The sequence below is a fragment of the Teleopsis dalmanni genome, chromosome 2 (genome assembly GCF_002237135.1).
Source record: "Teleopsis dalmanni isolate 2A chromosome 2, ASM223713v2, whole genome shotgun sequence".
Lineage (NCBI taxonomy): Eukaryota > Metazoa > Arthropoda > Insecta > Diptera > Diopsidae > Teleopsis > Teleopsis dalmanni.
Window position 1 is genome coordinate 241,492,160 of NC_051847.1, and position 18,200 is coordinate 241,510,359.

At 30.0% G+C, this 18,200-nt stretch overlaps 1 protein-coding gene across 4 annotated transcripts; it reads left to right on the forward strand.

Annotated features, from left to right (window-relative positions):
- The first annotated feature begins 459 nt into the window (after positions 1-459).
- LOC119685482 (putative transcription factor capicua) lies at positions 460-16,199 on the forward strand. Of its 4 annotated transcripts, XM_038099769.1 has the most exons (22): positions 460-1,416; positions 1,481-1,904; positions 1,999-2,142; positions 2,222-2,717; positions 2,787-3,075; positions 3,834-4,040; positions 4,187-4,317; positions 5,314-6,147; positions 6,240-6,874; positions 6,947-7,471; positions 7,556-7,759; positions 7,830-8,103; positions 8,241-8,486; positions 10,596-10,822; positions 11,007-11,202; positions 11,283-11,507; positions 11,565-11,865; positions 11,931-12,094; positions 12,170-12,265; positions 12,336-12,520; positions 12,594-12,777; positions 15,969-16,199. In XM_038099769.1, exons 1-22 carry the CDS (start codon positions 575-577, stop codon positions 16,028-16,030), a joined length of 6,891 nt encoding a protein of 2,296 aa, XP_037955697.1. In that variant the 5' UTR covers positions 460-574; the 3' UTR covers positions 16,031-16,199. The 4 variants fall into 4 exon arrangements, with proteins under 4 accessions (XP_037955697.1, XP_037955694.1, XP_037955696.1 ...); XM_038099766.1 differs by having other exon boundaries at positions 2,222-3,075; XM_038099768.1 differs by having other exon boundaries at positions 2,222-3,075; positions 15,996-16,199.
- The last annotated feature ends 2,001 nt before the right edge of the window (positions 16,200-18,200 follow it).

Sequence of the window (18,200 nt, forward strand, 5' to 3'; positions counted from 1 at the left end):
TGCACAAAAAAATTTCTTGATTATAAATTTAGTTTAAATAACATCAAATAATATATATGCATATACAGAAAACTGATGCTAAATATAGTATATGTAATATGTTTAAATCGTAAAACTTTTTAATGTACATATACATGTCTTAAAATTTTAAAACTGAAAAATACCTCGACTGTAATAAAGTCGCAAATTTGTCATAGTTGCAGGACAAGAGTACTCCTCAACTGTAAAAGTTACAACTATTGTGAACGTATACTGAAATAATTATAGAGTTCACACAGAACACATTTAAGATAGCTTCAAGCAGTATCTGTTATACTACAATAAAAATAATTTATTTTATTCCACTTCTACATATAAAAATACAATACATAATAGATTTGTCTTTAGTTAAATATATCAAATATATCAAACTATTTCCTAAAAACAAATTCATATGTTTATAAAAAATTTTTTTACAGATGGTATTAGAATTTATATTGTAAAAAACATCGACTAAATTGCGGTTTCCTAAGAAACCGCTGCTGCTGGAGCTTCAAATGCATGGAGCAACGTATTTAATGTTGCTGCAAGAATTATGGTTAAAGCTACAGCAGCATCAACGACGGCAACAATTAACGTAACGAGTCAAAATTCCAAAATAGAATTTGAAAAACCGCACCAGCAATTTCAGCATCAACATCAGCAACATATACAACTAATAACGAATACAATAAACGGTGTTGCTGTTGTATCGCCTTCCAAAATGGTTATACCATCTACGGCAACAACAGCAACAGCATCACCATCGTCTACAACTATTTCAACATCAAATGAAACAACCATATCAACTGTTTCAGCTGTTATTGCTGCTGGTCAGCATTCACAACAGCAACAGCAACAACATCAACAAAGCCATGCTCTCTTTCAAACGCAACAACCACAAACTGCGCCGCGGCAACATCCAAAAAAACGAAAATTTGATCCAGCTGAGCTTGATCAAGTTGATATTCTTCAAAAGCACACTCAGCAGCCTCAACAGCCTCAACTGTCTCAACAGTCTCAACAGTCTCAACAGCAACATGAGTCGTCAATATCCAATAATGATGTTAATATGTTGTCTACAAAAAATACCGCTTTACCATTAACATATAAAAATGGTACAACAAATGCTACCAATATAATTGTTTCCAGTACAGGCGGTACCACAACTGGTGGTATCGGAAATCGGCAATGGACTCAACAACATTTAATCACACCTTCACCAACTGCTAGCCTAGCTTCAAGTAATGATACAATGTATGCCATTCGAACCGTGCCGTCAATGATTGTAAGTCCTGTTTCAGTATCTTCTACTGGTACTAACAATACGACAGTGGTCTCAGCAGGTAGATGTGCTACATCTATAGAAAGTCCTGAGAAACGTATTATCATAGCGAGGTTTGTTAATCAATTTTGTACACATAATTTTATCCAATACGTTTTATTGTTTATTTTTAAACAGCACACATCCCTCAAGTACTTATAAGATGCAAAATATTGGCATCAACAACACTAACAGAACAGTGACACCTATTAGTCATATTTCAAATAATGCCATAGTTCCACCACAACGTTTAGCATACAACCATCATCACCTCCAACCACAGCAATCTATTAGTATGATCCAAAATCACCAGTCGCAACAATCTCAATGCGATGAAACAGCTTTAGACCTTAGCGAATGGACCAATACACGAGTATTAGCAAAATTAGGCAGTTACTATGCCTCTGGCGAAATACGTCAACCTGCATCTGATGCAACAACTCCAACAAATTCAGTTTTGGTTGAATTTGATGCGCCTGAAAATTGTACGCAACTTTACACAGAGGTGTTAACAAATGGTCGATTTAATGTGATATCGGACGCTAGTCCACCAGCTGCAGATGTAAGTAAATAATGAAATTATCAAGATGTCTATAACATTCTCTAATGTATAATTTCAATATATTTTCTTATTTTTTGATGTTTTATTTTTTTAGATTGTGTTAGACACACGAGTCTGTGTACGCACTCAAATGGAAGGTCGATCTGGTTTTGTGTTTGTGGAAGGTTCCGTAACGGATATAAATATGAATACAAAACAAATTACAGTACAAATTGGCAGTACAGATACAACGCAAATTGTAAGCAAATTAAAACTGCATTAAAATATGCATTTTAATAAAACTACAAATAATCATTTAAAACTGTGTTTAATTTTAGTTAAAAACTGTTAAACGTGCAGATTTACGTTTATTGAGACCACCTTGGTGGGATGAACTTATCGATGTGTCACTACAAACACACATAGTTCCACCATCAACACAAGCAACAATTAAACCACAAACTATTCAGGCAACACATACACAACCGCAAAGAATTATCGCAAAAACATCTGCTTCGACTGGTAGTCATATATTAGTAAGTGGAGACGCTAATATTATTTATGCACCTACAAATAAAGGTCCACATCAACTAACATATGTGACTGCAAGATATGATGGAAAAATTCCTGGCCACCAAACGCCTACAAATGCTAATACACATATTCAGCATGTTGTGCCGTCATTAGCGGCACAAAAACAAGAAGATTATTATCGTACAACAGCTACTTCGCCGTTTCAAAATTCAAATAATAACACGCTACAAGCATTGGTTGTTAATGCCAGTTCTTCAACGAGTTCAACGAATATTGAAAACTGTTCTGGCAATGGAAATGGTAATGGAAATGGAAATAGTACGAATGTACCAGAAATAATTATATCTCAACAACAAATTATGCATGCAGGTTCAGCACAATCAATTAGCAATAGTCACAATACCAATTGCCTGCCATCACAAATACACAAGATCTCGCATTCACCATCAGATGATATGCATCGAAGACAAAGATCATACGATGATTATGAATCGGATGATGAATTAAAACGTGTTGATATTGGCAGTTATGCTATAAACGATGCTGATCCTGAAAAATTATCGGGAGGCAGTAAACGTAGTAGCATGCAAAGTCGTGGCAGTACATCCAGTTTAATCGATCAGAGGCTCACTCCAAGATCTCATCCAGCAACTCCAAGGTATTAATATGGATTGAAATTTGTGTAATCAGTTTTAAGTAAAAAGCTAAGGGCCATGTTATGCAGAGTGTCTCGGGCACGGCATGAGTACAATTGTTGTTGTTTTCAATGCAAATTTTAAATTAGAGAATGAGAGAAAAAACAATATGGCCGTTCAAACTCCGGCATGAAAGCCGGCGTATTTGTGCCCCGGCACTAAGGCAAAACAGTGTTGTTTAGTAATAAATTTCAAAATTTGCGCCTTTTAGGAGCAAACTACTACAATTCTAGTACGTTTTAGAGATAAAATGGCAGTAAGCAACATTGTATTTTTTTTATAAATCGCTAATAATATAATTTTACACTTTCCGATTTTAAAAAAATGCGTAAATACTGTTAACATAACACTCTGCATAACATGTCCCTAACAATAGTATTATATTGTATATATTATTATAGTAACAATAGTATAGTTAACAAATCATCATCATTTGTGATTTTTAATTTATAAGTATTTATGTTTAATTGACTGTATGTTATTAAATTACTATTATTAAAGATTGAAAGTGTTAGTGTCAAATAACTTAAGTCTACATAGTATTGATTATAGATGTTTTACCTTTGTTTGTTTACAAATAGATACAAGTTAAAATGAATTCGAAATTACTTTTATATAATAATCATTGTAAATTTTTTTACTTAGAAATTTTTCTATAAAATATATATGTATATTCTATAAATATCGGATACTAATGATTTAATATTATTGATTTAACCAGATCTCAAGCGACTACACCACATCGCTTTAAAAAGGGCGATATCGTACAGTCTGAATCCGGTGTTCGCAAAAAATTTAATGGTAAGCAATGGCGTCGGCTATGTTCGTTGTGTTCAAAAGAGTCTCAACGACGTGGCTTTTGCTCACGCCATTTAAATCAAAAGGGAAATACTGCATTACGTTCTACTGGACCAAGTCGTTTCCCAAGGTAACTGCGTTTATATTTATATAATTTTATCGAATGTTTGATGCTATATTGCTAACATTTCTTATAATTAAATTTTAACCTAATTTAAATTAATTTTTACTTGGTTTATTAAATTAATCAATAAATTTAATTTCTCGTTTTTTTAGTGATATAAGTAGTCGCTCTAGTAGCAAAACCCAAGTTGACGAAGATACCTCACGTGATTCGGAAACGTCACCCAACTATCGTGTCACAGATCGTTTTGATCAGGAGGAAAGAGATGTAGCTAATATGTTAGGTATGACTACATATGATTATTTAAAAAAAATTAATAATAATATATTATAATAAGTTTAATTTAGTATCTAATTTTAAGCGCAATAGAACACAAGAAATAATCTATTAATATTGGTTAAATTTATTCTTAAAACTATATTTCAAAAATAATAACAAATCGAAGATATGTATATTACTATACAAAAATTATTATGTCCATAAAACCTTGAAATTTCATGTAATTTTCAGACAAAAATTATATCCATAAAAATACCTGCTTTGCAAATTATATGGATTAACTTTAAAAATGTAACTAACTCATTCTTTATTCATACATAAAATCACAAAGAAAATGTATACATACATACATACATACATACTAAGAACAAAAATACTCTAATGATAAAATCAAAAACTAAGAAAATTATTACTCATGTTTTCATTAAGAAATAATTTATATTGCTTACTGTTTACTGCTCACTCAACTGAGTGTTTTCATTGAAACGCACTTTTTACCTGCTTTACATTCTGCCTCTGCTATAGTAGTATAGTAGTTTCTTCACACGTGATAAACGCAACGCATTGAATTACCTGCAGAATGGAAAGGAAATATTAATGCTTACCGATTTGTAATCCAAACCAAGTGCAGCAAAATTTAGTTTAAAGAATGAAAACGAAAAGAAAAAGACGATGACAGCAATCCGTAATTGTCAAACTGTACAATTGCATAAATAGAAAAGCACATACTTGAAAAGATTGGCTTGACTTGACTATAGAGTTCGACAGAGTCTGTAAAATAAATAATATATGTTATAAACTATTTCTATAAAATTGACTTAATTTATTAATATAAAAACATAAAAACATAAACAAAATAAAAATTCAAACATTTGAACATTTTGAAATGAATGTGTTTCAAGACTACGACCTTGGCGCGAAATTATACGTACAATGTTTATGTAAACTAAACAAAATTATAATTAAAGAAATGACTTACTCTATAAAATATATTTTTCAGTGTCGCTGAGCAGTTCGCGGTCGGCTACACCATCGTACTCCTCACCCGTTAATCATGGCACATCTCCTATGAACGTGAATCATTCTCCAGTACCTGTATCAAATCGACAAAACTTTTTTACACCGATTGGTGGTGGACCAGTCGCTACTGCAGACCCACATACAACAAAATGGAAAAATACACCTAGTCCAGTATTATATAATGTGGGGTTTCCACAAGTAATACGTCCAGAGTCAGTTCGTGCTCAGGGCGCAGGTGCAACACAAACGGCCACTATTGTCTCCTCAATTCCGCCGCCACAAACAGCACCAGTATCAATGGTAGTACATAATCAACATGTTCCTCCTCCTCCTACGCAGATGATACAACCACCACCAGCGCCCCCACCAACTCATCATATCATGACACATCATCATCCACACCAACAAACTTCGCCGGGTCCACCATTACCACCTCCTAGTGTAGTAATGCCTTCAGCAACAAATTCAGTTGGCCATGCAACAAGTGTAATACGTATTTCACCTGCAGCTGCTACAACAATGAACAACATCAACTCATCAACAACTACTGCTGTTACTGCAACTAGTACACAATCTTTTCATCCTGTTATAGTGGATGCTACACAATTGGTACCATTGTTGCCACAACAGCAAGCCTTGCATTTACAACACCAACAACAATCGAATATTCAAGTAGCGCATACACAAGCCTCTTTAACTACTAATACAGGAAACCAAATTTCTACACCTACTTCAGTTGGCATAATACCAGCTGCTCATCAACAAACGCAACATCAACCGCCACCAATGCCAGAAAAACCAATTTCAAAAAACGGTAAGTACTACTAAAGTATCACTCATATTTTTGTATGTATTTATATCAGTTTTATTATTAACTATTTTTATGTTGCTCTGCTCTAATTTTAGGATTTAATCCGGGGTCGATATACCATTGGCACACGTTACTGCCCCATATAAACCAATCACCCGTTAAAACACAGCCATTAACAAACTTCTCAATTGCTGGCATCGTACCACCAACTGTAGATACGCCAACAATTAACAATACATGCAGTCATAATATTAATAACCATCAAAATAAATTAAATTCGCTGGAATCTCCCCCAAACCCTGTAAATTGTGCCACAAATGAAACAAGTAGAAACAATATTGCAGAAACTATATCGATCACTATACAAGAGGAAACAGACGAACAATTAGACGATGATGTATTCGAGCCCTCAATAAATAATACTCCTGCTGGAAGTATTATACCAGCTGCTACAGTCGCTCAAGTGAAGCAAAATCACAAACGTTCAACTAATGAAACCTATCGCATGACCAACTTTAGCACATCATCATCATCTAATGAAAATAGTCGAAAAATTGATGAACGTATAGAACGTATAGATGTAGAACCAACAAATTCTATGGGAAGTACAACTGCAACAGCAACTGCAACTGCAGCAGCTCAGGCTGCTGCTAAACGACGTTCGCAATCGCTGAGTTCTGCTGGTGGTATGGGTGCAACTGGGAAAGAACCAATGAGTCCGATTACAAAGGTACATTTGATTTTTTTTAATGTTCTATAAAATATATATAATCTTTGTTTTTGTTTATCTTTAAAAACTTAGAACAAGATACGTAGACCTATGAACGCTTTTATGATTTTTTCTAAAAAACATCGAACATTAGTACATGCTAAACATCCAAATCAGGATAATCGTACTGTTAGCAAAATATTAGGAGAATGGTGGTATGCACTTAAGCCTGAAGAAAAAGCTAAATATCATGAATTAGCTAGTTCTGTCAAAGACGCTCATTTCAAATTGCATCCAGACTGGAAATGGTGCTCAAAAGACAGGCGCAAATCATCTAGTTCAGGAAAAAATACGATGTGTGAAATAAATGGTAAACAACGTAATGACTCAAGTGATGGAATGGACATCACTGAACAAGATCAAAATGCAAATATAATGAATAATATTGATGGTCCCTCAATAGATACACAAACTGATATCATACCGTTAACTATCGCAAATTATATTTCTACGATTGATGAAAGCTCAACACCAACAGTATGCAACGCGAATGCAAATGATGTTGTTAAAATTAAATTGGAACCCGAAAAAGATGACTCACAAACTGAGAATGAAATGGTAGCTATTTACTGCATAGGAAAATTCAAACCATTTTCATAACTATATTATTTATTTTTGTTTTTTTTTTATTTTATTTTAAAGTCTGTTCCTATTGAAGAAAATAAAAATAATAATAATAGTAGCAATAACAACACAAGTCAGCACGATGATGGCAAACAAATAGATTTAAAATGTCAAGAACGCGTTGCTGATTCCGATATTGAGGATGCGGCCTTTGATTATAGGAAACCAACTCTAGCCAGTAGTGATTGTGTACAAAAAGATGATCAAAATAAGTCTGAGAAGGTAAAAAAAGAAATATTATTCTTATATATGTGTACAAATAAACAATTTCTTAAAATTTTTGCTTACACAGAATGGAAATGATTTTTTTGATAATGCTGTCCAAACAGTCATTTCTAGTAGTGATCATATCAATACAACAATGACATCAAGTAATACTACTACGAGTAGTAGTACTGTTAACGCAGTTAATAGTGGTAATGAGCGCGATATAACGTTAAAGCCAAAGCCAATTAAAGCAAATCGGCATACTATTGAGAACAGCATCCTTAGCTATCAACAAATACCGATGTATTCTTTCAACAGCCCCAAGAATCCAATTGGTGTTACACCGTTTCAACCCACAGGCGAGCACCATGCAAAAGTCGAAATTTGTAATTTAAGAGAAATTAGAAATCAGAATTTGAATTTCGATTTTTATTTTTAATATGAATTATTTGTATTAAACACATTTTTTAATTATATCTATATATTCATATCATAGGTGGTGCTTTTAAAACAATGCCAATAAGTCCAAAAAGTACAAAAGTAGATGAAACACAACCAGCACATATTAAGCATGAAGATGCAACAAACAATATTAAACAGGAACCCCCGTCGCCTTATCAACTGAACGGTAATTGTAGCAACATTTTTACTTTTAATGTGCCAACAGCAACAGTTCCAAGTCAAAAACAATCACATCATCAATTTCATCCTTATTCTCTGAGAAGTCCCACAGATTGTAGAGGTTAGTATTTATAACTAATTTATATAAATTTAAACTGATTTATTTTAAGTTGCGTGTATTGTATCAAGCACAATAAAATAAATACCATATATAATTCGGATAAATTCAATATATTCATCAACCGTCTATGGTTGGTTAATAATTTTAGCAATTCTTATTAGTTTTACTTTTTTAAACTTTATAAAACTTAAGTGCTTATAACTAGTAAAATAAACCCTGAAACACAGACTTTAATCATTTATATTTTTCTTACTTTAAACTATATATGCTTTTTATTATTTTATATAAAATTGTACAATCATTTAAACTAATATATGCTCATTACCATTTTATCATTGCATTATTGTAATTCTTAATAATTTTGGGTTCAACATAAAGCTCATAAATCATAAACTTTTCTTTCTCTCTATAATGCTAACGTATATCTTCGATATGATCATCTATTAAATCATTACTCATAATTATCTACTAATTACTTAAACAAAAATTAAAAATAAATAAAAGATGCAATAAATGAGCAAGTATATGTTAAATCAGACGTAGAAAATAACTGTTATGATAAAGCCGCTGAAAACGATGATGAATTGTATGAAGATTATGACACAGAGACCGACTATGATGACATTAAATTTCACAACAAACGTATAACTGAGACAAAATCATGTATTACGAATTTAGTTATGAAAACTTTAACACCAAATTGTACAAAAGATAATACAATACAATCCGACCAATCGACTGGTGTAAAACGCAAGCAATTTACTATCGTACGTTCTTTGACGCCACAACACATTTCTTCACATAAACAATTGAAACATTTACATATACGGCGTGTTGAAACACCACCAACTGTAATAACGCGAGTTCCCACTCCATTTGCACCAGATAAAATCATATCAGACCACTCTCAACAACACAAATCAACAAATCACATAACAATCATTAGAACATTATCAACCCCTCCTCCATTATTTTTTAATAAAATAAAAAAACAATCATCAACCACATCAGCATGTGAATCAGCATTATCCCCTTCATCATTATCATCATTATCATCATTATCGTCATCATTGCAATCAACAACACTTCAAAAAACTTTGAAAAAAGATGAAAAAGTTATTAAATTTCAATCCTACTCCTCTGTAACTGCTACCGGTACAAATACAACCAACACAACGCCAATTGTACAAAAATTGTTGACAATAAAAAATGATGACATAAATCATAAAGATGACACAAATAAAGCTACCGGAAGGGCTGCTATATTATATGACGCTTTAGTATTGGATACGTTACATGGCACCAACATTGATGATGAGAGCAATGACAACGAACATAAAAAAGACCACCCAAAGAAACAACATATATTAACTATAGATCAGCATCAGTTTCAACAGCAACAAGCGCAACAAACACAACAACCACAGACACAGACAATGCTATTAATAACTGACGGCAATAGTTACAATCAACATCAACAGCAAAGTATAGCACAACAATTGCTACATAACAAAATAAGAAAATTTAATATAAATCCAACAGAAAAAAATTTGATATCCTCAACATCAACAAATGCTGCCCAAGCTTATTGTGTTGTCTCTAACAGCAACAATCATTATAACAACAATGTAAATGTGAAGTGTACCACATCATCCGCATCATCGACAAATACATTGCGTCCTTTGTCATTTATCAGTGTTAATTCATGTAATAAAATTACATTGGCAGGAAATGCTCGCATCCTCGCTGCCAATGCAGTTACCCCTAATAATACCAATTCAAGCACAGGTGCTGGATTAGGAGTAGGCGCAAATACAGTAACGGTTTTGAACGCTGTAACTCAATCAGCTGCTGTTGCTGTTGCTGCTACTGCTACTACTACTACTACTACTACTAACAATCTAAAAAATATTAATCATAAGATTAATAATAACAACAACCTAACCATAAACACTAATTCAAATGAAAATAATACTAAAAGTAATATAGTAACTAATACTAATTGTATGAAAAAAGATTTAACGATAACAACTCAAAATGCCACTGTTGCTGGCTCTTCGATTTTATTAATTAATTCAAATGTTGCCACTGTTGTTAATTCCTCATCAGGTACTACATCAGATGGTCCAGCAGTACCATCATCTTCTGCTGCACCGGCTACAACGGGATTAAGCTCATCTATAAGCAACACTGCTCTCAGTGCAAACAATTGTGTACCAACTACACCCACATCGGCTTCTTCGACAGCACAGATATTAACTACTTCAGGCAGTATTAACAACAATAATGGACAAAAGCAAATACTTTTTGCTGTTAATAATATGGTACACCACCAGGTATGAATTAAATGGATACCTTGCACATTATATGCATATTTTTATTAATTACTTGATTTTAATTGAATTAAATATATATATATATACATATATATATGTATATATATTAGTATATGTGTGTATAATAATAGTAATTCACATGTTAACAATAATATATCAAAATATATATATATATATTTTTTAGTACACAATTTTACCAATGCACCAACAACAAACAGCCCAAGCACACGCAGAATCCGCTAGTCCTATCAAACCTACAGCTATTAAGTATTTATTGAAAAAAAGTAATGTCCAAACTGATGTTAATAGTACTGGTATAAATAGTGGTATACTACAACAGCCGATACAGAATTCTATTATTTTACACAATTATTCACAAGGTTTGTTAATGTCACTTATGTTACATAGACTTACATAGAAATTTGTTGATATTTTTTGCTCAATGTTTCTTTTTTATTAGAATCAACACCCCTATCTCCAATATATAAATCTCTCCCATCAACACCAAAGTCAGCCTCTTACCAATTAAATGTACCAGATTCAGCAGGTAAACGTAGTTCTGATGGTAATTCATCAACTTATGGTGGTGACGATGAACATGAAATCGGAGAAGGTCAACAATTTATATTAGCACCCACCCCGGCACAATTAGGTTGTGCACCATTACAACGCAGAAAGAATATGTGTAAGTACTTGGCTGTCAATAAATAGTTCAAAAGTACTAATAAATCTTAAATTGTAGCCGGTAGCAGTATAGGTTCGTTAAAAAATGAGTCTAGTTCAAATTCGTTTGCTACAAATACAATTATTGGAAATTCAAATAAGAAATTAAATTCTCCCATCATTGATTCTTCTTCCCCAATAATTGGCAATGTAAACACAACAGCTTGCCTAACAACAGGTTTGCCAACGCCTACATCTTCAACAGCGACTCCAAGCAGTGATGAACAAATGCCACTAACTCCAACAGCTGTGATTAATACAAATCCCAAATCACCTACTAAGACTGTGACAGTCAAAAAGAAAAACGATGATATGGAAAAGTAATTTCGAAATAATATATATTTGGCCTATGAAATAAAATAATTATAATAATTTTTTTTTAAAGTAGTGTCCTAAAACAGGTAGACTTCGAAAAGAAATATCAAGCTTTGCCGCAGTTTAAACCTGAAGATTGTCAATCACCAAGCGCTATTATAGTACCCTCTTCACCTCGCGTATACGGTACCAATTACCGAAAAAAAAATATGGTTCCGCCTGTACAAAAATTACGTGAGTATTATTTTGAAATACAATATATAACAAATTTAATATCAATATTGTTTTGTTATTATTTTTTATCAACAGATAGCGAAGATGAGTCAACCGATGAAACAACAGTTTCAATACCTACACCCACACAACGTTTCTTCGGTCCCGATTTTAATATTGATCAACTAAGAGGTATTCATTCAAAGTTCATTTGAAATTGAATAAATTTCAATCTTATAAATATTGTGTCTTTCTATTAAAGAGCTAGAAAATTCTGATCAAACTGGACGTTCTCCACGTACACCTCAAACACCTCTGCAAAGTGCTCGCTCTGATGCTAGTGAAAAGGGTCATCGTAAGGTACTTGAACAACGTCGTAAATTAGTTTTGCAATTATTTGATGAACATGGAATGTTTCCTACAGCTCAAGCCACTATTGCTTTTCAAGTTAGTTATTATAAAGAAATATATAAGTAAATAGAAACATTTAATTAATATATAATAAAATACATATTTTTAGACAAAGCACATTGATGTTTTCCCACGAAAACAAGATTTGCAACTTAAAATTCGTGAGGTCCGTCAAAAACATATGGGGCAATCTGGCTTTACACCCCATTCAGCTGGTCCTGTTACACCATCTGAAGGAAATACAGCAAATGTTTCTAGCGGATATTCTAGTGCAAGCGGAGGAAGTAATGCAGGTAAATTTTATATAAACGAGTTTTTACATTAAAAAACAAAAAAAAAAACATATTTTAGTGTGTAAAAAGTGTTCCACATCTTTTTTAATGTTTTTGATTTTTTTAACATTTTTTTATTTACATATCTATATATATGTGTATATGTATGTATATGTATATATAATGGTCAACCTCTGAAGGGATCATGTTAATATAACATAATTATATTAATTATATAGTGTAATTAATGTAGTTTCTAAATATAGGTTTTTAACTAGTTGATTATTTTGTAATAGGATACACTAATTATTCAAATCTTAAATCTCTTACTATTGTCTTAAGGTTAATTATTAAATATATTATTATTAAATTTTATTTATTATTAGAAATTATTTTTATCATTTTATTAGTAAATAACTGCTAATAATATTTTTTGTGTATTCTAAAATAAAATTAAAAATAATTATTTTTAGTTAGTTTTGATTTTTTTTTCTTAGTATTTAAGTATTTGTGTTGCTAAAATACGGCATTGCTCTGTAAGTTTTTTACTTTTGCTATTAATCTAAAGGAAGGTTTTTAAATCATTGTTAATTATATCTTTGGTAAAGTTTGACGCAGAATCATCCAAACTGTTTAGATGAACGATTTTTAAGGTATTGCAAATTTTTAAGTTGATGGTTTAAGTTTGTTAGAGAGAAACGATCTTTCACGATCTTTGTTATTTGTTGTTTTCATCTTCCGCATGCATAGAACAAATGTTTAGTAATTAGTGTTTGCAATACTCTAATGCAAACAAAAAAAAACATAAAATTACAATAAAAAATTTTATTGTTTATTTATTTTAATATATACATATGTGAGATTAGTTGAGCTGTACTTATGTTTGTGTCCTTCTATAACACATTTTTTTGTTATTAGAATGTGTCTGTGCAATCATGAACATGAATTATGATCCCCGGCAGAATGTTCAATCATGAACATGAATTATTACGTTATGACCTTCGGCAAAATGTTCAATCATGATCATGAATTTATATATTTAATTATTATAGTTTATTATTATAAGTCCATTATCACCTAAATTCTTAGAAATAGTAACATTTTTGAGCATCCGTATCTAAATTATTAAAATAAAATATATTCATAAAAACAATAGGAGGAAAATCCCTAGTGTTGGGACTTCCGTCCTTTTTTAACTTTTTTTTTACAAATAATAACAAAATGTAATACACTCCATTAAAATCATATTATTTTAACTTTAATGTAAAAATTAGTCTTAAGATAATTTTGTATAAAAACACAACATTATTTTTAAATAAAATGAGTAATTACAAAATACTCAATCAGTGTACATCAATAATATAACAGTACAGTGTCTCTCAAACTGCTTCGCATCTCGATACAAACTGAAGTCTTACTCTAATATTCTTAAGTTTTGCCGTGTTTATAGTATTGTTACGAATTTGCCTTTTGCAATTCAATCCTGATAATCTCGTTCATCTCACTGGATTGTCAATAACTCTACAAATGCCAAAAATAACTGAAAGTCAAACTCGAACTCGAATCTTCAAACTCAAACTACTCCACTCACAAACTTAATTACTTTTTCTGAAAGAAATATCTGACATTAGTCCGTATAGGATATTGTTCTCATCAGCTATTATGCCGTACAGAACTAGAGACCATTCAAATAAAAAAACTAATGTGTTCTTAAGTCTTAGAATTAAGTCTGATTTATTAAACAAAATATTCCGGTATTTATACCGTTTAAAACTTATGAACTAACAATGATTCAAATTTCTTATGTACTATAATTATTATTTAATTCCTATGAGTAACCAATCAATACATTGGTTATTCCCAATTATTGATAAAGTATATAATTTTTATATGTAAGATATATTCATAATATCTATCTTACTATTCTAACATATTCTATACATTTCATATACATTTTGCTTATGCATATTATGATAAGCATTATTCATAAAGTTTTACATTTCTTTAAAGGAATTTGTGTTACTACCGTACAATGACCACATATGATAAAACGTTTGGCTCGCGCATCATGTTACGAGTGCACAATCATAACGGCGTGAGTCAAACAAAATTTAAAAGTGTAATATGATCAAAGTCAAAACGACAAAGCGACAAATGTGCATTCAATAAATTATGTCACAATTGTTTTGTTACTTTATGCAATGACTTGCCATATTAAACAATGATATAGGTCATGGGCACCACAACATATATATGGAAGTTTTCTTCATAACGTATGTTATGCATAACGCTTTTGTTAAAAAAACATATTTCAAAAGGAAAGCAGACAGTGAAAACCCAAGAGTTTCCGATTTCACGGAAACTTTATAGCAATGTAAGAAAGATTGATTTTAAACTTAAAAATTTTTAAACAAACACTACCAACAACCCCTTATTTGTATAATCAATGTAAAGATTACATAATGTTTAACGGTAGATGTCGTATGTAGGTATCAGTAATTTCTATTATTGTAATCAATTTTAAAAGGGTACATCTTTATATCGAGAAGTAAATAATATCGGCATATAGAGTAATGGACTTGCCCAAAATAATAGGGAAGAAAGATACCCGTTCCTTGAATTAAGAAGGGGTGTGAGATAAGGAAAGAGAAAAAAGGAAGTTCGTTTGGAAATAAGAGACGAAGGAGAGCGTGGCTGAGTTTATACTAGTTTCGATTGAAGTAAAGTTACCTTTGCACTTCCTTGGGAAGAAACCATAAATCAACCGTGCAATCAGTCGACAGTTGGTAAACAAATCGAATGTAAGATATTTTATTTTTAAAAATTTTACAGATTTCGTTTGTAGGTCGATTTTGTTATAGATGGTTCCATATTTACACCAAAATAAATTTGATGTGGAATTAAGTTACTTTTAGCTCCATTTAACGTTAAAGAGTTATTTGAATAGTTTAAATATAAAACAGAAATATATATATATTGATATGAACTGTAATAATCTAAGTAGTATCGTTTTTAGGTTTTGAATCATAATTAATGTATTATGTTGAAATCAATAATAGTAATTCGTATAAAAAATTATTTAATCATTTTATTATCAATAGACATAACAGTATATATACATAAAACAAGTTTTAATGATTCGATTATTGAATTATGTATTCTTTATTTATTTTGAACTAAATTTTGTATTTTTGATGTAAAACATTGTAAAGATGTTTTTCAATTTTATTTCAATACAGGTGTACAAGGAATAACAGAACAACAACAACAATAAGCAACTCTGTTATCATTATACTAACCGAAAATCAGAAGACAACAATAACATAACACAATCATTTTTTCAACAAACTGGAAAAATCTGAAGATATGCACAATTATATTATGTTCATTACGAAACCCAATATATTTTGAAATATAACCCATGACCCATTAAGAACGAAATAATAAATAATAAATAATATGCATTTAATGCATATATGTATGAAAATTGTTAAATAAAACAGCAATTGTAAAAAATTTTAAAATTATTTTATGAATTTTTAAGGATATTGCACATCTATTACCATAAGAAAATTCACATAAATAAATTTGTAATTTGAAAATATTATTAAGCACTCCACAGTTAAAGCAAAAAGAATGTTGAAGCGATTAAGTTTGATAAAAAAAAAAACAAAACTAAAATTATTGAATAAAAAAAAATTTGTAAATTTTAAAATCTGCAAATTTTTATATATGTCTGAACTTTTCTAATATGCGTATGAAGTTGTAAACTAATAAAATGAATTCTTTAAAACAAACGTAATTTATTAAACCGAAAACAATCTTATACTAATTTAATATAATATAAGATGTTACAAAACTTTTTATTTTATAGAAAAAACAATAGAAAAAATGGAATATATGTATATATATGTAGAAAAGGAAGATATTTTAAATTGAAATCGAAATTGATTGTAATATGTATATTAAATTAACATGTGAACTGAGAATTTCGAACATAAAACTTAAACAAAAGAATCAGATATATTAACGTTGTTATTTATATTGTAAAAATATTAATAAAATGCCATATATTTAATTATTATATACGTTTATGAATGCCCTATATTCTCTAATACCTTTCTGGTATTTTGTGTATCAAAAAAAATTTTTTTTAATTTTTGTAAGAATATATGGAAAAAAATTTGATTTTAATATGTCCTGTATTTCGTTTGAATTTTTTAAAAAAGATTTTATTTTTTTAAATTATTAATATATTTTTATAGAACTTAGAAGGTTTTAATTTGTTTTTTATATCATTTTATAATACTCTATAAACGCATCTGTAAATGTTATTTAGAACTACAACGGTTTCTATCTGTAACCATTCAAATGCAATATATAAACAAATTGTAATAAACAAATAAAATAAATTGTATATTCCCAGAAAGCATATTTATGAATTATTGTCTTCCACCTATGCTGCAATATTAAATATTGTTTAAATATTATCTTAATTTTGTTAAAGAAAAATGAAAACGGAAAATTAAATTATTGAAAAAGTTTATAATTTGTTTTATTTACTTTAAAGCCATTTAAATAATTATTTTATAACTTTTAGCGTGTGTATTATTGTTTCATGTTTTATTTAAAAGTGTGACAAGTCTGGTTGTATGAGTAGTGCCAAATATAGAGATATTCATCTATTGCATTATAGTGCACTAGAATTGCATTGCAATGCAGCGAAAACCACTTGCACTAATTTTCTGTATTTATTTCTGTAATTTATTTTATTAATCATAAACATTATTTAAGACTGTTGTAAATTTTTAATATATTTGATGTAATTAATTATAGTTATTGTTTTTAATGAATTTTTTATTTTTTTAATTAAGTTAGGATGTATCTTAAATCTATTGGAAATGTTTATGCTATCTCGATGAAATCGTATTTAAAATGTTATAAAAAAAAAGTCTCAAATATTTTTAGTGATCATAAATAATCTTAATTTCATTGTAGTTGCATATTGAAAAAAAAAATTACAAATTTTAAACAGTAAATATCTGCCAAACTGCATTTAAGTTGCAGGTATAAAAAGATACTTTATTTATAATTTAAAACGTTCCCATTAAGATTTTAAGTAATTTCTATAAAGTTTAAAATTGTAAAATAATATGCAAATATATATATGCAAGCATTACAGTTTTATAAATCAAAGAATGACAAAAAATGAAAAATGAAAATCATATATATAATCATTATGTAACTAAACAATTATAAATTTCATTTTAATCGCTTTAAATTGTAAATACTTAAACTTATGTATTAGCCTATAAACACAACTAAGTAATAAAAATCACTTGTCTTCTGATATTTTAAATATTCTTACAATTTTAAGTTAATACATTCATTCAATTTATTTTTTTTTATTAAAAGTATTTAATATATGTATAATTTTTTCAATT